Source organism: Aulonocara stuartgranti (genome assembly GCF_965226115.1).
Source record: "Aulonocara stuartgranti genome assembly, chromosome: 19".
NCBI classification, from domain to species: domain Eukaryota; kingdom Metazoa; phylum Chordata; class Actinopteri; order Cichliformes; family Cichlidae; genus Aulonocara; species Aulonocara stuartgranti.
Genome location: NC_138955.1, coordinates 7,244,329 through 7,266,572, shown reverse-complemented (window position 1 = coordinate 7,266,572; position 22,244 = coordinate 7,244,329). Strand labels below are relative to the sequence as shown.

The following is a 22,244-nucleotide window of genomic DNA, read 5'->3' as shown; positions in this document are numbered from 1 at the left end:
CACAAGATCCATAGAGGCTGGGGTCTATCACACCAGGCAAGACCCCAGGTGCAGGCTGTGTAAAGATGCCCCAGAGACAATTCAGCACATAACAGCAGGGTGCAAGATGCTAGCAGGCAAGGCATACATGGAACGCCATAACCAAGTGGCCGGCATAGTGTACAGGAACATCTGTGCCGAGTATAACCTGGAAGTCCCGAGGTCAAAATGGGAGATGCCCCCAAGGGTGGTGGAGAATGACCGAGCTAAGATCCTGTGGGACTTCCAGATACAGACGGACAAAATGGTGGTTGGCTAACCAACCGGACATAGTGGTGGTAGACAAACAGAAGCAGACGGCCGTAGTGATCGATGTAGCAGTTCCGAATGACAGCAATATCAGGAAGAAGGAACACGAGAAGCTGGAGAAATACCAAGGGCTCAGAGAAGAGCTCGAGAGGATGTGGAGGGTGAAGGTAACGGTGGTCCCCGTGGTAATCGGAGCACTAGGTGCGGTGACTCCCAAGCTAGGCGAGTGGCTCCAGCAGATCCCAGGAACAACATCGGAGATCTCTGTCCAGAAGAGCGCAGTCCTGGGAACAGCTAAGATACTGCGCAGGACCCTCAAGCTCCCAGGCCTCTGGTAGAGGACCCGAGCTTGAAGGATAAACCGCCCGCAGGGGCGTGCTGGGTGTTTTATATATATATATATATATATATATATATATATATATATATATATATATATATATATATACACATATATACATACACACATATATATATATACATACATATATACATACACACATATATATATATACATACATGTCCCTTGTTCTGTCTTGTTCGCTTTTATTCTGTCTTGTTGTGGCCTGTTGTCATCTTATGGACTGGCCTTGACTGACTCCTGGCTTTATAGTCTTTTACTCGGAATTGTTTGATATATTTTAATCTTGTGTTTATAAAGAACTGTATCTTAGGGTGTGTTTGTTTTATTTATCTCTTTTATTAATTTGTTTAACGTTTTATGCTTTGTTTTGTTGCTTTAGTGGAGGTGCGGCCGCTTGTTGAGGGGCTAGGCACGTGAGGTGGAATCCCCTCCCCGATGTGTGAGAGTGTACACACCGGGCATAGGTAGACTGCACCATTTAGATTTCAGTGTGAGTGACAGTGAGGTTTGCAGTGGAACTATACGGGTCAGCCACACGGCAGTCACACACTGCACTTTACTTTGAATTCACCACAGTTCCCTCTGAACTGGCCCCTGCAGGGCCAGCTGGATACTGAAGTTCTGCAACCACAACTTGTGGACACCTGCAGTTGTCATGGTGCTGTGCCACAAAACATAAATATAAGAAATTAATAAATAAAAACGCCAGCCCACTTTAACCGTTGATTATGGCATGCAGCGTTCCCCTTTTCATCTCTTTGTGTGCCACATACCCTGTTGATTAATAGGTGAACAGGACTGCCTTTCATGTGTTACTGTTTAGGCTTTAATCTCTTTCCTGTTCGAAGGCCCACAGTGACCTAAAAATAACTGCCTTCAAATCTGTTAAACCAAAAGTAATGAGCCTGTTGTGAACATGTAAAAAGTGAAAGAACAGAAATTTGTTTAAAAATGTAAGGAGTAAAAAGCTGTCAGAAAAATAAATACTCAAGTGAAGTACAGCCTCCTGAAAAATTTAAGTACAGTAATGAAATATTTTGTTCTTCGTTACTTCCCACCTCTGGATATTGCAATGTGCACTCTTGAGACAAAGCAGGCATGGACAGCCCACTAACCACATATCTTGCATAGAGAGCTGGTTCCTGCTTACCAAATAAAGGCTTGTTGGAGTTGCTGCTGTCCAGTGTATAAAACTCATGCCATCTCTGATTTGTGGCCAGATCTGCTCTAAATGTCCCATGTAGTGGAACACAGACATTTAACTGTTGCAAAATTTAGGAAGTGCATTTTATTTAAAATGTTTTGGTGGTTTCTAATAGAATTTGACATTGCACAGATATAAAGTAACTGCAGACCGCTTATAAATCTGCAAAATGTTAATTTTTCCTACTCAAGCTTTAATTCCATACTTTTTGTCCACATCTTCACTTGTAGTGGGTCACTGGCCCACCAGGGGGGGCTCATGCCACAGATTGAGAACAGCTACTTTTAGCAGCTCACTGAACCTGAAGTATAGAAGATACAGACTTGTTTTTAAAAAGTGTAAGACTCGTGATGGACAGCTTAAAGAAGCATTAAAAGTAACAAAGAACCACACCACAGGGGACAACAAAAGTCTGGAGCGTTTTATTAATTTATTGTCTACAAGTGATTAATATTGAGTGTTACATTAAAAGTGCTGTGAAAAAGAGGTATGCATTTCAGTGTCCAGCAGTGATCTGTGATTTTAAACCGTAAATAAACTACTTAAAGCATTGTTAATTGTATTTAAACTGTAAATTTAAGCTCCTAGGACCTGGCGTCCACATACATTTTAGGACATCACATTTTAGGGTTGTCTAGACCACAATACTACGTTTTTTTTCTCTACAAGGGCCCAATATCCACTTGCGAGTACATATTGCTACTGTTCTATCAAAATTTAAAGCGAATGTCCTCATATGTGGATCTCATTTTTCTTAGAAATGAAAATCAGGTAAAAAAAAAAAATCACATAATTTTTTTTTTTTTTTTTTTTTTAACAATCATCAGGTCCCAATCAGCCCAAAGAGAAATTAAAAATGCATGCCATGAAAGAGTTCAGGTCTTAGGAGGTTAAAACCCTTACATATAGCCATGCAGAGTTTCTTTTTGATGCAATGGGAATAGAAGCACAATACTTTAATATAATGCAAAGAAAAAAAATCCCTCTTTGAACTTTAAGTTCATCACTGAAACAATCCAAGTTGGTAGCAGTAAATCTGCATCATGCCACAGCACAGAGCACTCCAACTACATAACCATGCCCACAAGTGAAGTGGAAAATCTAACCATGCAAATATTATGTTAATAGTATAAACACTGTTAAACTGTTGCCGTCTCTTTTGCATATTTGTTTCATTATCTCAGCTTGTGTTTATCACATGTGCAATATAAAATAAAGGTGGGAATGCTATTCAATTATGAAGCAGGGTTATTATGGCATTAAATCTGAAATTGTGTCTAATAGATATCAATTAGAGGATGAGCAGTAGAATGACACATTTGAAATTTGAGCCTCATATCCTGTCATGCTACGAATGTCAACAGGATGTCAAGAGAAAGCTATACTGGATCACTGGTTTTGAAGAACAACCACACCCTTACTTGCCATTGAATTTTAACTTCATTGAAATTTAGCACAAACAAAAGCTCAAATATGGCCTTAAATGTAATTATTTGCAATTATAGTTTTATAATTATACTTTTCAAAATGTGACATCTAAACAGATACGGGTTCATGGACGGTTGGTAAAACAAAAACTTGTTTGAGGTATGAGGTAATGTCTCCTGTTATTCACTCCTCTGTCAGAGTCTGACGAAACATGGAACAAAGCCCAAGACAATAAAAAGGTGACTTTTCTTCTAACAGTGTATTTTCATTCTTTAACTTCAGGAGTGTTGCATGAATCACATTTCAGACGACTTGCTTGTTATCTTTAGCCTTTCCTCCATGCCAGCTGTCTTCTGCATGCTACTTTCTCTTAGCCAAAGCCAGGAGTTATGTTCCAACTGGAGAAACGGTCAAAGAACGCTCAGACTTCACTACACCAAGCAGAGTCAGACTGACAGCCTTTCAGTATCACCTCTAGGAAATAAACATGTTATGGCTAAATATCCCTTTCTGAAGAAAAAGTAATGCATGCACAATGTTAAACAAAAAAACAAACAAACATTCAGATTACAAAAACAACATTTTTCTCCTTGCCTGAGTAAATAATTGTCCATTTAACTGGGTAAACCATCACAGCACACATCCAAAAGATCGCAGTCCCGCATATCACGTTGAGCTATGATCACTATTTAAAACTTGTCAGGCGTGTGGACAGTCGGCTGAAAGATGCTGTTTGAGTCTTGTTCCACAATATGAAGAGTTCCTTTGCTCGTTTCTGGAAAGTTTTCCCTACTAAGACGTAGAGAATGGGGTTAAGGACACTGTTGAAGAAGGCAAAGTACGTAGAGATCTGTTGGACGATGGTCAGTGTGATGTGGCATTTCAGAATGCCAGTGTTTTGGAGCATATCTAGTATCTTTGTCACGTGGAATGGCACCCAGCAGATCAGGAATGCCAGGAGAACTGCCAGGATGAGAGTGGTGGCCTTCTGATCCGTTTTCTGAATGTTTAAAACCTCCATTAGCCTCTTTCTCAGAGTTTGAATAATTTTGACAGTGCAGAACAAAATAATGATAACAGGGACGATGAAGCTGAATGTTATGGTTGTCACCTCAGATGCCAGATATTGCTCTGGAAAAGTTAGGTTAAGTGAACAGTGAGTAAGATTTAACTGAGAGTTGAATTTTAACTTCCTGTAGATGAATATGGGGAGAGCAAAGACCAAGCCAAGACCCCACACAAACAGACATCCCAGTTTGGCATAAAATGGCCGGCGTATCCTCTTATGGGAAAGCGGGTGCACCAGTGCCACATAACGATCTATGCTAACCATAACAAGGAAGTAAATGCTACAGAACGCATTCATGTAGATAACAGCTGATGTCACTTTGCACAGGCTTTCACTGAAAGGCCAGTCAAATCCCTTTCTTGTATATTCAGCCCAGAAGGGCAAACAGCACACCAGAGCAAGGTCAGCTCCAGCCAGGTTGCTGAGGTATATCTCAGCCACAGTGCAGGCCTTCTTGTGGAGGCAGAAAACCATCAGCACAAACACATTAAAGATGATTCCAAGCACGCTGATGACCAGGATGTAGGGTGGAACCAGAGTGAAGACCAAGCTGTTGTCTTCAGGAATACAATGGTCTTCTCCTGTGTTACTTTGGTCTCCAGACATCTTGACAGAGTAAGAGTTGGAACGGATGCTGCAGAGAGAGGACAGCAACACAGGTAAAACATTATGAAATGCTATGTTATATGGAACACAGTGATATACTTCATTGTCATTAAAACTCATAATGCAAAAGCTGTTGCTGTATTTCCAGTTCGTTCCTAATAAATAAACACTGTGGCAAGTTCAGGCACAGAACCTGTTTTGGTGACTCCTGAAAGAAAATCTTTTTTTTTTTTAAATGAACTTTTCTCACCATCTCTAAATCCTTAATAAAATTCAAAAACAATGCCATCACTTATTCAATTCAGGGAGTGTGGGAGGAACCCAGAGTACCCAGTGAGAGGATAGAAACACTATGCAAAAGGTCCCCGACTGGATTTGAACCCAATAGCTTTGTACTTTGAAGCAGCAGAGCTTACCACTGCACCACTGCACTGCCAAGCCTAACACTGAAGTTGCTCTAGGCTCATCCAATTAGACAACTTACTATGACGCACAACGTATTTTCCTTCTATTTCTCATAAACTTTAATCTACTTTCTACCATAGTTTGTGTTTTCCTTTGCTTACCCATGAACCACTTGTTTCTCTTCTTTTTCCACTCATCTCCCAACTATTCACAGTAAAGATGGCTAGCCCTTCCTGAATCGGGGTTTGCCAAAGGCCTCTTCCTGTCTCAAAGAAGTGTTTCCCCCCAGGGACTTGTATGCGTGTCAGGTTTTTCTCTATCATAGTCTTCATCTTTCACTATAAAGACCTTAAGGGAACAGTTTGTGCAAACTGGTGCTAAATAAATAAAAATCAACTGATTTTCCCCCTTGCCTAGACATTTAAAATAGTAAACAAACAAACAAACAAACAAACAAAAAAAAACCCCTCAAAAAATAAAAAAACCTCAATCTTTCATAGAAAATTGATTTTCTATGAAAATCTGGTGTTAATGACAGATAATTGATGTCTTGAGTAACATCAACACCAACAATAACTCAAACACTCAATCCTCTAAAGGGTTGCTGAACTTTGTTTTTGTTGCTTTTAAAACTTTTTTGTATTAAAAGTACTTAATTCTAACACCCCCCTGTCCCCCACGCCTATGTAGTATTTTGTATTTGTTTTTGCACATAAACGATAACAACCCAAAGGTATTCACATTTTAAACTTACTGCGGTTCAGCAAAACAGAAACCACATTGAATGCAGAACTTTTCCATATCTGTCACTTAACGCTGCATAATATGAAAAGCAATTGCACAAAAGAATGATTAACGGTTATCAGCACCAATCCAACAACATTTTGCCTGCATGTTGCCTCCACTGTATAACTGCGGGGCATCCACAGTTTCTGTATGTTTTCTCAGCAGCTTTAAAACAATTTTAACTGAAATGCATGAACGCTTAAAAACAAAAAAAGTGGCAAAAAACAAAAACTCGTTATCATGTGTGTGTGTTTGTATTAGTCTAAATGTTTAATCGTACTTACTCGTTTTGGTTAAAGGTTCTCAAAACGCTAAACGTGTTGAGACAAATCCAGTTAAGAATCTGCAGTTACACCTGACAGAGTTCATAACCTGCACAGCCAGAATATTAACTCAAAACTTTGTTGTTATTTGTCACAAGTAATGATATAAAGCAGAAAACACTTTACATTATAAATCATTATGCACACTGTTAAGTAGTAGTTATGATTTAATTAACCTTAAACTGCAGAAGAAAAAAGGTAAAGAAAAAAAAAAAAAAAAAAAAAAACACAGACAGAAAAGTAAAAAACAAGTTTGTTCATACCTTGTACGCAAGAGTCTGTCCTCTAGGTAAAAAAGAAAGCGTCCCAAAAATCAACTATACACATTCAACACCTTGTGCTACTGACTGTGGCTGTCGCTGACTTCGAGGGGAAAGTAAACCGATGGCTCGCGCTGCTGCAACACACTTCGGTCAATCCCTCCCTTTTCTCTGTTTAAGTACCGTTGTGGTACGGAGGGCCTAACGTGCCGGAATGAAATAAATAAACATTTCATATCATTAATTCAACGGAAATTTTTATATATATATATATATATATATATATATATATATATATATATATATATATATAACATAACACAAATGCTACGGCAAGGAGGAGTCAGGACGCCAGGTCAGGGGGGAGATATCATCACCCCCACCCGAGATTGGGTACATAGCCCCAAGTGCGATAGGAGAAGGATCGTTGAGTGCGAGAGGAACTGACCTGAAAAATAGGATCATGGCCAAGCTTGAAACCTGGATCCCCCGTAGCCGGTTACCAAGATTACGTGAAGTTCCCTCAGAAGGTCTGCTAGATGATGTTAATGCAGCACTACGGGCAATACCTACAACCACGATTACCGACACTAACAAGCTGATCTACAATACGGCAACAGTGATCAGTGAGATGCTTGGCTACAAGTTGAACAGCGACAAGGGGCAGTACCCTCCATGGAGAAGGAGGCTAGAGGGCAAGATCAAAGTAGCACGGAGGGAGGTTAGCCAACTAACGGAGTTGCAGAAAGGTGCGACAAATAAGGTGCCTAAGAAATACAGCAAGCTGTCCATACCTGAGGCCTTGGAAACTGCCAAGCAAAGACTCACAGCCTTGGCCAGCCGCTTGAGGAGGTACACCAGAGAGATAGAAGGCAGGAGAATAAACCAGCTGTTCTCCACAGAACCAGCAAAGGTGTACTCTCAGTGGCAAGGGAACAATAAGAGAACAGCACCACCAAGGCTGGAGACGGAGCAATACTGGAAGAGCATATGGGAGAAGGATGCAACCCATAACGGCAATGCTCAGTGGCTAGAGGATCTGAGGGCTGACCACAGCGACCTCCCTGAACAGGGTCCAGTAACCATCACAGTGGCAGATATCCAAGAAAGGGTCTCCAGTATGAAGAGTTGGACAGCACCAGGGCCCGACATGGTTCACACCTACTGGCTGAAGAAGCTGACTGCACTCCACGAGCGTCTGGCAGCACAAATGAACCAGCTGCTAGTTAACGAGAGACACCCGGAATGGCTAACCGAAGGCCGGACGGTCCTGATCCCCAAGGACCCCAAGAAGGGACCGGTCCCCTCCAACTACCGACCAATAACCTGCCTCAGTACTACATGGAAGCTCCTGTCAGGCATCATATCGGCTAAGATGAACAGGCACATGGGTCAATACATGAGCGGGACACAGAAAGGAATTGGCAAGAATACCAGAGGCGCAAAACACCAGCTACTGGTAGACAGAACAATCAGCCGAGACTGCAAGACCAGACTGACCAACCTGTGCACTGCCTGGATTGATTACAAGAAGGCCTATGACTCAATGCCCCACAGCTGGATACTGGAATGCCTAGAATTGTACAAGATCAATGGGACCCTAAGAGCCTTCATCAGGAACTCAATGGGGATGTGGCGTACAACACTAGAGGCCAACTCCAAGCCCATAGCACAAGTCACCATCAAGTGCGGGATCTACCAAGGAGATGCTCTGTCCCCACTGCTGTTCTGCATAGGCCTGAACCCCCTCAGTGAGATCATTAACAAGACTGGCTACGGATACCGACTACAGAACGGAGCAGTTGTCAGCCACCTCCTGTACATGGATGACATCAAGCTGTATGCCAAGAGTGAACGAGACATCGATTCACTGATCCACACTACCAGGCTATACAGCAATGACATTGGAATGTCGTTCGGACTGGAGAAGTGTAGTCGGATGGTAACAAAGAGAGGGAAGGTAGTCAGAACTGAGGGGATTGAACTACCAGAAGGCAACATTGCAGACATAGAGGACAGTTACAAGTACTTGGGGATCCCACAGGCGAATGGGAACCATGAAGAGGCCGCTAGAAAAGCTGCAACCACCAAGTACCTGCAGAGGGTCAGGCAAGTCCTGAGGAGTCAGCTGAATGGTAAGAACAAGATCCGGGCCATCAACACGTACGCCCTGCCCGTGATCAGGTACCCTGCTGGGGTAATAAGCTGGCCAAAGGAGGAGATAGAAGCCACTGACATAAAGACAAGAAAGCTCCTTACCATGCATGGAGGGTTTCACCCCAAGTCCAGCACCCTGAGGCTGTACGCTAAGCGGAAGGAAGGGGGCCGGGGACTGGTGAGTGTCAGCACCACAGTCCAGGATGAGACAAGGAACATCCAAGAATACATTGGGAAGATGGCCCCAACTGACCGAGTGCTCAGTGAATACCTCAGGCAGCAGAAACCCAAGAAAGAGGATGGAGACGAGGAACCATCATGGAAGGACAGGCCCCTGCACGGTATGTACCACCGGCAGATAGAGGAGGTGGCTGATATCCAGAAATCCTACCAGTGGCTGGACAAAGCTGGACTGAAAGACAGCACAGAGGCACTAATCATGGCAGCACAAGAACAAGCTCTGAGCACAAGATCCATAGAGGCTGGGGTCTATCACACCAGGCAAGACCCCAGGTGCAGGCTGTGTAAAGATGCCCCAGAGACAATCCAGCACATAACAGCAGGGTGCAAGATGCTAGCAGGCAAGGCATACATGGAACGCCATAACCAAGTGGCCGGCATAGTGTACAGGAACATCTGTGCTGAGTACAACCTGGAAGTCCCGAGGTCAAAATGGGAGATGCCCCCAAGGGTGGTGGAGAATGACCGAGCTAAGATCCTGTGGGACTTCCAGATACAGACGGACAAAATGGTGGTGGCTAACCAACCGGACATAGTGGTGGTAGACAAACAGAAGAAGGCGGCCGTAGTGATCGATGTAGCGGTTCCGAATGACAGCAATATCAGGAAGAAGGAACACGAGAAGCTGGAGAAATACCAAGGGCTCAGAGAAGAGCTCGAGAGGATGTGGAGGGTGAAGGTAACGGTGGTCCCCGTGGTAATCGGAGCACTAGGTGCGGTGACTCCCAAGCTAGGCGAGTGGCTCCAGCAGATCCCGGGAACAACATCGGAAATCTCTGTCCAGAAGAGCGCAGTCCTGGGAACAGCTAAGATACTGCGCAGGACCCTCAAGCTCCCAGGCCTCTGGTAGAGGACCCGAGCTTGAAGGATAAAGCGCCCGCAGGGGCGTGCTGGGTGTTTTTTTTTTTTTTTTAATATATATATATATATATATATATATATATATATATATATATATATATAGATATATATATATATGTGTGTGTGTGTGTGTGTGTGTGTGTGTGTGTGTGTGTGTGTGTGTGTGTGTGTGTGTGTATATACTCGTACCACAATCATTTCCATTGAAGAAACCGATAAATTGTCTTACCATGTGGGTTTTGGCGGGAGGTGGATTATCAAGACCAAAACAACAAGGTTCAATTGCAGCTTCTACCTCATTAATTCCACCAGCACTATTCTGCCCTACTGTGCTGCTACATTGTCATGTACATAAGGAAACATCTAAATGAAAATAAAGTAACCTTGAACCTTGAAGTGCTGATAAACTTTCCGATAATAACTTTACCCCCCCATAAATGTTATATTATAGCTACACCATGTGTATTCAAATTTTTTTCATTTGTTTATTAACAGTTATTTGGAGCTGAGGAATGACACTGTGCAACCAGAACCAGTTCAGGTTCTTTAAACCATCTCAGTTGCTATGGACTTAACAGAAGAATGATTGGACTTTCCTGTTACTTTTGAAACCCATCCAAAACTCATAAAGTAAATTTTACGACACTCCCAGCACTACAGCAAGATTGCCTTTTCTTCTCGTTATGCCCCTCGACTTTGAACCAATATGTAAGCGGAAACTTAACTCCCAATTTTAAGTAGCATTTATCCAATATCCAATACAGCTGCCAGTGGAGAAGTTTCCAGTAGCTTTAAACAGTTTTCAATGTGATGCTGACATATAAGCTGTATAGTTAAATGTTGATCTCGTTAAGTGTGACTGCATGGAGGCTCTTTTCACTGATTCTTTTTTTCCACCACTGCTGCAGTACATGCCTCACAGCCACAGTAATCTGAGATGCGCTGTCCTCCACAGTACTAGCACTTGAACTTTGTTTTCCTTTACACACAGCAGCAATGTGCCATTAATATAATTTTGGCCCTTAAAACCTCTGGGGATGTATAATGTCTAAGTGCATAGCTCATATACCCTTTGAAAACATTGCTTTTGCCCCCCCACACACACACTTTAGCATTACAGCTAAACTGTCACATTAATCTCTATTTCCTCTTGTCTTTAAGTGCTGTGCCTTGGTTACCATAGAGACTGCTATATTTTCTTTTGTCTGCTCAGCTCTAATAGCTGTCGGCACACCAGAAATAAGTCCAAGGACAATCTTATTGTCCTCAGTCAATGTGCTTGTCAACTTTTGGCCTGTAATTTTGCCTGATCTGATGACTGACCTTGTCCCTACAGATAATTATGTCTTACTTCTAATTTTCCTGGTGTTTTTGATGTCTACTACTTTATATATCACTTTGCTCCTGACTCAGTTTAACGACCTGTCACGGGCTGCGATGGCAGACCAGGTTAACACTCTGATATATACAATGGGCGATGAAGCTGAAGACGTGATCACCTCGTTGAACCTGACCGAAGAGGAGGCGAGTGAGTACCACACTCTCAAAGACAAATTCGAGGCACACTTTGTAGTCAGAAGAAATGTTATCTTTGAACGTGCAAAGTTCAACCAAAGGCAGCAAGAAGCAGGAGAGACTGCAGACGGGTTTATTACATCCCTATATGCCTTGGCTGAGCATTGTGGCTACGGGGCGCTGCACAGTGAAATGATAAGAGACAGACTCGTTGTCGGAATAAGAGACAAGAGACTCTCGGAGCAACTACAAATGGATGCGGAGCTCACATTAGAAAAAGCAGTGATACGGATTCGCCAAAGTGAACTTGTTAAGAAACAACAGGATCTTCTTAAAAACAACTTCAAGCAGGAGAATCTTTGCAACGTGGACATCGTTAAAGCAAAAACGAAACACTTCAAACCACGAAAGACTGTACCACAAACCACGGAGAGGAATGTGAAAAGCCAATGCAACCGATGTGGAAAGACACCCTTTCACAGCAAACACCAGTGCCCAGCCAGAGAGGTACTCTGCAATCAGTGCAAAAAGAAAGGTCACTACGCAAGAGTATGTAGGTCTGGGGCAGTGGGAGAAATACGTGCAGCGGGTGGTAACAGAGAAGAAAGAGAAATAGCATTTCTGGGAACGGTAGCCTCAGATAGAACAGAGGATGCGTGGTTGACTAAAGTAAAAGTTAACAATGCAGACTGCTGGCTAAAAATTGATACAGGAGCGGACGTAACCGTCTTGCCTGAAAAAGAGTACAACACTCTAGCACAAAAACCGCAGCTGCAACCCACAGATCTGAAACTATATGGGGTGGGAATGTCTCCATTAACAGTTAGAGGGAAATTTACTGCTAACTTGAGCACTCCAAGCAAAGCTACAGTACAGCCTGTGTATGTAGTAGCAGACCTGACACAAGGATTACTAAGCCGCATAGCGAGCGTAGCACTCGGGTTAGTGGCTAGAATAGAAACTGTGTCACTCACTTCAGTAGAAACAGTGAAGCAGCAGTTTCCAACACTATTCAGTGGGTTAGGCCGGATGGCGGGGGAATACAAAATTGAGCTTAAAGCAGACGCCAAACCGTTTGCCCTGTCAACTCCAAGAAGAGTCCCGCTTCCCCTGTTACCCAAAGTCAAAAGAGAGCTTGCTCGGATGGAAGAGTTAGGTGTAATCTCCAGAGTAGAGCAGCCTACCGACTGGTGTGCAGGAATGGTTCCAGTACCTAAACCAAACAGAGATGAAGTGCGTGTGTGCGTGGACTTGACCAAACTAAATAATTCTGTGAAAAGAGAAAGACACATGTTGCCATCAGTTGAGCACACCCTAGGACAGCTAGAGGGCGCAAAGTTGTTCTCAAAACTCGACGCTAACTCAGGGTTTTGGCAAATACCTTTGTCCAAACAGTCAGCTCTTCTCACAACCTTCATCACGCCATTCGGAAGGTTCTGTTTTAATAGACTTTGTTTTGGCATATCTTCGGCCCCCGAACACTTCCAAAAACGAATGTCTCAGCTTTTAGAGGGGCTGGAAGGAGTCGTCTGCCAGATGGATGACATTCTGGTTTATGCTGACACACAAATCCAGCACGACAAGAGACTGATCGCAGTCCTGGAACGGCTCACAAAAGCTGGGGTGACATTGAAAAGTGAGAAGTGTGAGTTTGCAAAGACCTCAATCAAGTTCCTCGGACAGATCATCGATGCTGCAGGAGTCAAAGCAGACCCGGAGAAAGTGAAAGCAGTCAGCAACATGGAAGCGCCCACGGATGTGGGTGGAGTGAGACGATTCCTAGGAATGGTTAATCATCTAGGCAAGTACCTTCCCCACTTAGCAGAGAAAACACAGCCGTTGAGAGAACTACTCAGTACCAAAAACATGTGGTGTTGGAGTGAGGCTCAACAAACAGCATTTGACAACATTAAGGCAGAACTGAGTGAACCACCGAACTTGGCACTCTACAACCCCAAAGCACAAACAACAGTATCAGCTGATGCATCCTCCTATGGACTAGGAGCGGTGCTACTTCAGAAACAAGAGGATGACGCAACCAAACCAGTGGCCTTCGCTTCAAGAGCATTAACCCCCACGGAACAGAGGTACGCTCAAATAGAGAAGGAAGCGTTAGCCATAACCTGGGCATGTGAGCGATTCTCTGATTTTCTTATAGGCATTGAGTTCCATGTTGAGACAGATCACAAGCCTTTAGTACCACTTTTGGGCTCCAAGAACTTAGACGAACTGCCACCACGAGTACAAAGACTGAGAATGAGATTAATGCGGTACTCTTTCACCATCTCACATGTCCCAGGCAAACACATCGCAACTGCAGACGTGCTGTCCAGAGCACCAGAAAAAACTGTTTGTGACGAGACATTAAGAGACAAAATGAACCTGTATGCACATCAGGTGATTTCAGGTCTTCCTGCAACAGAGGAGAGACTACAACAAATAAGAGAGCAGCAAGACAAAGACGAAACACTAAAACAAATCAAACTCTACTGCAAGAATGGCTGGCCGGACAAACTCAAAATACCAGGTCCATGTTTCCCATACCACCAGCATGCAGGGGACCTGACTGTTGAAGATGAACTTCTCCTAAAAGGTATGCGTATAGTTATCCCAAAAATATTATATAAGATGTTTTGACACGACTGCACACAGGTCACCAGGGCATTGTAAAGTCCAGGGAACGAGCCAAGCAGTCGGTATGGTGGCCAGGACTGAGCTCTCAACTACAACAGCTGGTAGCAGAATGTGAGACGTGTGCAAAGGTGAGACAGCAACCCAGAGAAACACTCATGCCAACTGAGTTTCCTACACGGCCGTCGGAGTTAGTTGGTGCTGATCTTTTTGAGTGGAGTAACAGCCAGTATTTGGTTGCAGTGGACTATTTCTCACGATACATAGAAATAGCTAAGCTGTCCTCTACCACATCAGCAGCAGTGATTGACCACTTAAAGTCCATATTCGCACGCCACGGCATTCCAACAGAGTTAAGGTCGGATAACGGTCCACAATTCTCCTCAGAACATTTCCAAAAGTTTGCTTCAGGGTGGGGCTTTGCCCACACCACTTCCAGCCCGAGATTCCCTCAGAGCAATGGTGAGGCTGAAAGAGCAGTGAGAACAGTAAAGAGCCTTCTACAGAAAGAAGGAGACCCATATCTTGCTCTCATGGCATATCGCGCCACACCACTTGCCAATGGACATAGCCCTGCAGAGCTTCTGATGGGGAGGAAACTTCGTACCACAGTTCCCATACTTCCATCCTGCCTCAACCCAGGCTGGACAAACATCACTAAACTGAGAGAGAGAGAAGGGAAGGAGAGAGAAAAACAGTGGAAATGGTTCAACAACAGACACAGAGCACAAGACCTCACAGGACTACACCCAGGAGATCAAGTCTGGATAACAGACATGAAAACAAATGGAACTATATCAGGCAGAGCAGAGACGCCGCGTTCTTACCTTGTTGAGACCCCGAGAGGACTTCTACGTCGAAACAGGAGCCATCTCATCACACTAAAAGAGACCAAGACGGAACTGACAGAACAGCAGATCCCTGTCATACCAGAAGACAGCAGCAGCCCGGTTTCGAACCAGGCACAGCAGTGTCTTACACCACCGAATGACCGGATTACTGAGAAAAGATATCCCACCAGAGACAGAAACCCACCGAGGTACCTTAAAGACTTTGAAGTAGGTAGTAGGTACTCTCGAGCACCTGAGTGACCAGCCAGGGGCAGAATAATCCCCTCACTCAGCGGAAGGATTGGGAAGTCTACCCCACCTTCATAGTTGGATAAGTTCACACAGTTAAATAAAATAATTGTTATGAAGTGGAAACAATAAATGTCCGTTACAGAATAAAAGTTAACGTAACAGCATTGAAATATTCAGCTACAAGTTAAGTTGCAGTGAATGTAGTGTTGACATAAATGTGGATTAGCACAGGAAACATTATGGTTATAATGTACTCAGAAAGGGGGATGTTATGGTAAGGACTAACTCAAGGGTTCATGCAGCACCCTCTGGTGGTTGTGCCGTGTGTATTGTATGTTGCAGTTTGGCAATAAAGGGAGTCGCCACGATAAGACAGCTGTCCCAGTGTCGTTTATGGCGTTGCTATTAAAGTCACGAGAGCTACCAAAACAGTGGCCTACCTCTAACCCCTTGATGGAAACGCAGCAGCTCCGGCGAGCGGCCACGGGTCCGGCAGCCGCGGCGGAACGGTTCCGGTGGCCTGCCACGGGTCCGGTGGCGGCGGCGCTGCTCCTCCGGCGGCCTGCCACGGGTCCGGTGGCGGCGGAACGGTTCTGGTGGCCTGCCACGGGTCCGGTGGCGGCGGAACGGTTCTGGTGGCCTGCCACGGGTCCGATGGCAACGTCGCTGCTCCAGTGAGCAACAGCGAAGCGTGGCACATGGTCTATGACGCGCCGGTCGCTGACGTGGATGCACTGGACGTGGATGGCGTGGAGGCCGCGCTAGACGTGGAGGTCCCTCCGGTTCGCTGACCTCCGGCTGAGCGGGTCCCTCCTCGGCTGGCAGCGAGAGCCCCTCCTCGGCTGGCAGCGAGAGCCCCTCCTCGGCTGGCAGCGCCGGTTGTTCCTTCCGCTCGCCGAGCTCCTCTGCTGGTGGTTCGCTGAGCTCCTCCGGCTCGCTGAGCTGCTCCTGCTCGGGCATGCTGAGCTGCTCCTGCTCGGGCATGCTGAGCTGCTCCTGCTCCGGCTCGCTGAGCTGCTCGGGCTCGCTGAGCTCCTCCGGCTCGCTGAGCTCCTCCGGCTCGCTGAGCTCCACAGCTGGCGACGCGGGCTCCTCCCGCTCGCTGAGCTCCTGCTCGGGCATGCTGAGCTCCTCAGCTGGCCGTGCGGGCACCTCCGGGTGCGCTCCAGTCACAGATGGATGATCCGGAGGCGAAGATGGTGATGCGGTGTACGCAGGCGGGGAAGGTGAAGGCAGAGCCGGTGAAGAAGATGGCAGAGGGGTGACTACATGCGGATGAGATGACGACGGCGCTACATCCACAGATGGTGAAGCCGCCAGCGGCATGGAGACTGCTGAATGAGGCAACGCTAGTCGTACTGTAGGCCGGCTTGCAGCAGCGTCAGCGGCGTCACCATCCACTGAAAACAAAAAAGCAGATGGGGTGAGAAATGAAAAAGTGTCCTTATTACTCACCACAGCCGGTTCTTGAGATGTCTGGGAGGGCGGCTGCGGTGAGGAACGCCGGCGGCGCGAACGTCGTTTCCATGTAGACGTCGGGGCCGGCGTCTCAGGCTGTGAATCCACCAGCTGTCCGGGCCGGTGAGCAGCCTGAGGAGGAGAGTGGAGGTGGAGGGTGGAAAGCAGGAAGTCCAGGACAACTGAATTAAGGGAGTCCACCAACCAGGGGAATTCAAACAGCATCCCCTGCAGCCGCCTCTCCACGGCGCGACGCAACCCCTCCGTGGGCTTCTCCCACCACAACTCACACATGCGGTAAACCTTGTCCATAACCTCCCCCCTGAGCCTCTCCTCAGAGACCGCTGGGTCCAGACGTGGCGCTGTAAACCGAGCTGAAGGTGGCCGCTGATCGGCTAACCGAACTGAAGATGGCTGCTGATCAGCTGACTGAACAAACATAGCCCCAGAATAAAGAGTTCCAGACGAAACAGTCTTGATTCCTGGATTTGAAAGAACGTCAGGCGCACAGTCTTCTGAACCTATGGGAGAATAATCGCTCTTAAAACGAAAACTTCTATTTTCCCAAACCGGAGAAACACGAGCTGTAGTGTTCATGAAGCTGGCGGAATGTGACGAGGGCGGATTTTGATGTGGCTGCTCCTGCAGTGATGTGGGAGCGCTGGGTGTGTCGGGTGGCACGAGAATAATCCCTAGCATCTTATAGAATGCCTGAGCGGGCGTAAGCTGATTGCTGTCAGGCTCATAGTAATCCTCCCGGGACCGGCTAGGGCGTTCTCTGCGAGACCGAGGCGTCCGCGGAGAGGAAGCAGACGAGTGGGCCGAAGGGTAGGCTGCCAGCGAGGAACGGCAGCACGGAGGCCCTCCAAGCACTAGTCGGGTCCCGTCAAAACGGGAGCTGCGCTTCCGCGGTGAGTCCGCTGGGTCCATAGTGGCTGGATCCTTCTGTCACGGGCTGCGATGGCAGACCGTGGAGTGACAGTGAAAGCAGGGCCCAAACGCGAGACTCTAAGTGAAGGACAGTGGATTTATTTACAGGAGGTGAAAAACACACAACTATATACAAAATCCCAGCACTGTGGTCCCGTGGTGATTCTCCCTGAATCCCACACAGTGCAGATGTCCGTGAGAAGTGAAAGGTGGCGACTCCAAAAAACTCCAATTCCCACACCGTGACTTTAGAGGCGTACTCCGCTCCCGATTCCTGGTAACACAAAAGGCAGAGGGTTAGCAGGGGATCTGTTTCCGCGGAGGTTACGTAAAAGCTCACGGCAGTACTGACGAGTTCTGACTCAAGGATCCAGCGTCGGCCTCAGCTCAGCTGCAGTCCTAAATGCCGTTCCTAGACGAGCGTAATCTGCTGCAGCTGGCAGAGGACGACGAGCGGCAGGTGCGGCCGTCTCTCGAGTAGACCACTTCCGGGTTCGCAGTCTCCTCAGCGAACCCACACCTCCGGAAGCTCACACAGAGACACATGGAGAGATGGAGAGCAAACCAATACAACACACGGAAAACATAAACATACACTGAAAATGCCTGAGCCCTGGGTCCCTAGACCCAGGCCATGACACGACCACTTTATGCTGCTCATTTGGCGTCCCTCATGTGACAATGGTTTGGTCATTATCACTTTCATCTGCATTCATTAACAGCTTTTTGCAGTTTTTCTGCTTAGTAAGCAGTGACTGAATGCACAAACAACAGATCCTGCTAACCACCTCAAATGAAACAAATTAAATGTGTTTTTACATAAACGAAATTAATTAATCAATCACACATTTAAAGACGTGTAATTAATGATGCATCATTTACTATTTTAAATAATTAATGGCACATGACATAATGATCTATTTATTCATTTAATAATATTCATTTAATTTTGGCACTTTTGAGCCTCAACAGTGTAGCAGTTTGCACTATTTATTTTTGTAGTATTTTCTCGGAAATCATTGACGTGTCCACAAGAGTTCCAAAGTTGTCTTTAAACATGCTGCTGCTGACAATTTACAAGGTATTTACGTTTTCAAAGACACTGTGGGATCAGAGATGGGGGTGTGTGTTGAACTCTCTCACACTCTGTCTGACTCTGTCTTTATTTATAGTGGTGCAGAACTCGGGCCTTATACATAAGATAACTCTGCACCATCCCTTGCTTCTTGTTTGAAATTTCTACATATTTAAACTTTCATTTCTTTACAAACTGTCATATTTGTAGAGAAACAAATCCAAATGCAGTAACTTAAATCTACCTTTATTTCAGGTGATGATATATATATTTTTTTGCTTAAAAAAAAGCCAACAAAGCGAAACCTGGTTGTCGGCATTTCATTAGCTTTCCTATAGTTTCAACATGAAAGAGAAAATACTTTTAAATATTGTAAGTACATTGACTATGATCAACTATGTAAATTTGATTAAGTCCAAAATTATTGGTATTTATGAAGCTATACAATTAACAGTACCTTTGTTATTTGGCCTGCATGAGATTAAATTAGGCTTATGATATGTAATATATTTACATTACACTGATTTTCTATTAGTGTTTCTTTGATGCTATTAAAAAAAAAGTTAGAGATGTCATATAAGACACTGATGGCCTTGCAGATATACTGAGTGGTTTAGTAACTCATGAAGCCTTTGATGGCGTGCACCCTGACAGTGTTTCATTAGAACCCATGTAACAGGATCACTGAGGTATTTTTAAATGATATTTTATCAAATGCTTTCAATTCAATTCAATTCAATTCAAATTCTTTATTATACCATAAGGGGAAATTAGTTTAGCAGCATGCAACATCAACGTAAACAAAACAAGAATATAAAATAATAATGACAGTAATAGTAATAGAAAGTCACAGGACGGTTATTTGCCATTAAGAAGATGGGATGCAGTAGGGATAAAAGAAACCTGGAGTCTTTGGTCTTCCTCAAAGGTACTCTAAAGCAGTGGCCAGAAGGCAACAACTCAAACTCACTGTGAAGTGGATGGTTCAAGCAATTAACAATAGAAAGAGCCTTCCTAAGCACATTTTTGTTGTAAATGGCCAAAAGTCCATCTTGCCAGCGCCCTGAAATTTTACGAGCAGTTCTTACCAGAAGTCCCAACCGATTCTTATTCTTCACTTTCAGGTTACAGCGATACAAAAAGACATCACAGATTCAATTAAACTTATAAAACAAAGAGAACATCTCAGATGAGACATTAAAGGATATAATTTTCCTCAAAAAGAACAGTCTTTGTTGAACTTTTTTAGTAGTGGCATCAGCATGAGATTCAAAACACAATTTATGGTCAAGTATCACACCTAAATATTTATAACTGTCCACAATCCCAATATCAGCAGCCTTAATGATAGTAGGTGAAGAGCTAAAAAAGGACTTCCTAAAATTAGTAATCATGTCTTTAGTGAAAGGAAGGACTCATCACACCAATCCACAAAATCATCTACAAACTTCCCATGGCCTGACTCGTCCCCCACAAGAAGACTGACGATCACTTTGTCATCAGCAAACTTCAGGATGTGTCTGTTCGAGAAATTACTGCAACACTCATTTGTGTTCAGAATGAACAGAAGGGGTGAGAGGCAGCAACCCTGGGGAGATCCAGTAGAGGAGGAGAGCACGTCAGAAAATACATGATTCACTCTCATTGTGACCAATTGGTCAGAAAGTCTGTCAGCCAGCCAATCAGACTAGCGCAAAGCCTAAAATGACTGTAAAGTCTGTGAGCAAGTAAGAAGGGTTCAATTGTGTTGAATGCCGATGAAAAGTCAGCAAATAATAATCTTGCATGGGTGTGAGGGGCCTTGAAATGATTATTCAAGAAATGCAGGAGTGTGAGAACAGCATCCTCCACATCTCTCCCTGCTCTATAGGCGAACTGGAAGGGGTCAAGATGGTGTTCAACATGCATTAAAATCTCCTTCTTAATCATCTTCTCAAGTCAGAGCCACAGGCCTAAAATCATTCAGTACCTTAGGTGAACTGCCCTTAGCAACTGGATCAATGACAGCATGTTTCCAAATCTTAGGTACTTTTTGCTCATACTTAATCCCCCATTCATCGTTTAAAATCATCACAGCACACGTCCTAACTTAAAATATCTCAATACTGCAATTCAGTGTGTGCGTGTGAGGACATAAAGTTGGATGTTTTATTTATTTCATTGGTGGATGAGTACCTCAGCTCTTTTCTGGAAGGGTTTTCCCACACTAACATAGAGAACGGAGTTAAGGACACAGTAGAAGAAGGATGAGTTAGAAGATGACCTGCACAATGTGACACTCGAGAATGTGAATGTCTTGGAGTAAATCTAGTATCCTGCTCATGTGAAATGGCAGTGGATTAGGAACACCAGGAGAAATGCCAGGTTGGTGGTGGACTTCTCAATTTTTAAACAGTTAAACTGGCCTGCTTTTTTAAGAGCTTGAATAATATGGTACATTTCTCTTTTATTTTTAATGTTCTCTCTAACTGAGAAATTGTAACTTCAATGAGCAATGATCAAGTCAAGACCCCAGTAGGCTACTCTTCCGCTCCTGGCGAAGTATGTGCAACAGTGCCACCTAAGGATCTATGCTAAGGAAAATGAGGACTTAGATGCTGCAGAACGCATTCATGCAGATAACAGCTGATGACTATATGCGTAGGATTTCACTGAAAGGCCAGTCATAGCCATTTCTTACACAGAATACCATTAGCAAAAATGCAAAAACCCCAACAAAAAACCCTTAAAGATGATTCCAAGCACACTGATGACCAGCATGTACACTGGAAACCGCCAACATCACCGTCAACAAGCTTGTGGGAGCCAAGTTAAGATAGTTCATATGTTTTAGTATTTATATTTCGCTGTTGTTAAGCTTGTTTGTGTAATTAATAATTTTGGAAGTAAATGCATGTTTATGGTGGAACTAAAATTATTTTATTGCTCTGTTGGTTTGGTTATGTAGTACCATGAATACATGTGCCTTAAAAGACTCGTGTTTATAGTAAAATCCGGGCATCACGGATGTATGCAGGTTAGCGCATGCGGTGCGGGAGGGGGGAGAGAGAAAAAGAGTTAACACGGCATAAGCTATACGCGGCAGCAGGGTAGAACAGAGCCACACGGTTTTCCTACCGTAGTAGGTTATTTTGTTGAGGATAAGTTAAACCTGACCACTCCTGTAAGATGCAAACTGTGGAATACATTTTTTGTTACATCTTTTCACATCGGAGTCCCGTGGAGTTCTTTTTCCTCTTCAAACTGATGTACGCGTGTGAAGCATGGGAAAACTGGTCTCACGGCTTACACAAAGCTAATTATATCAGGAGTGCAATGACTTCGTCATTTGTGTTGTTTTGGTTTCCAGATATTGTCACAGAGCCAAATTTGGATGGGATTCTAAACAAAAAACCAGAAAATATATCATTTTAAGTGTCTCTTTTCTGGCATATTGTCGTTACTATGTTGTTACTCTGGAGATGCAGAGATGCATGTCTATTTAAGTAACACTGATATTCAGTACAAAATACTCAAAATGCTCATATTTCAATTAGTTCCCAAAGAGGCTGAATCAAAATAA

At 44.4% G+C, this 22,244-nt stretch overlaps 2 protein-coding genes across 3 annotated transcripts; both read right to left on the bottom strand.

Moving 5' to 3' along the window:
• Positions 1–3,969: 3,969 nt before the first annotated feature.
• LOC309696245 (B2 bradykinin receptor-like) lies at positions 3,970–4,959 on the bottom strand (the record flags this gene model as incomplete). Its single annotated transcript, XM_082517396.1, has 1 exon — positions 3,970–4,959. The coding sequence occupies one exon, from the start codon at positions 4,957–4,959 to the stop codon at positions 3,970–3,972; it is 990 nt and encodes a 329-aa protein (XP_082373522.1).
• On the bottom strand, positions 4,958–18,246 carry LOC309696021 (uncharacterized protein). 2 transcript variants are annotated; one of them, XM_082517061.1, is made up of 5 exons: positions 17,960–18,246; positions 15,660–17,881; positions 6,737–6,934; positions 6,435–6,522; positions 4,958–4,987 (listed from the first exon to the last, which is right to left on the bottom strand). In XM_082517061.1, exons 2-3 carry the CDS (start codon positions 17,605–17,607, stop codon positions 6,909–6,911), a joined length of 1,974 nt encoding a protein of 657 aa, XP_082373187.1. In that variant the 5' UTR covers positions 17,608–17,881; positions 17,960–18,246; the 3' UTR covers positions 4,958–4,987; positions 6,435–6,522; positions 6,737–6,908. The 2 variants fall into 2 exon arrangements, with proteins under 2 accessions (XP_082373187.1, XP_082373188.1); XM_082517062.1 differs by lacking the exon at positions 17,960–18,246 and having other exon boundaries at positions 15,660–17,953.
• Between the last annotated feature and the right edge of the window lie 3,998 nt (positions 18,247–22,244).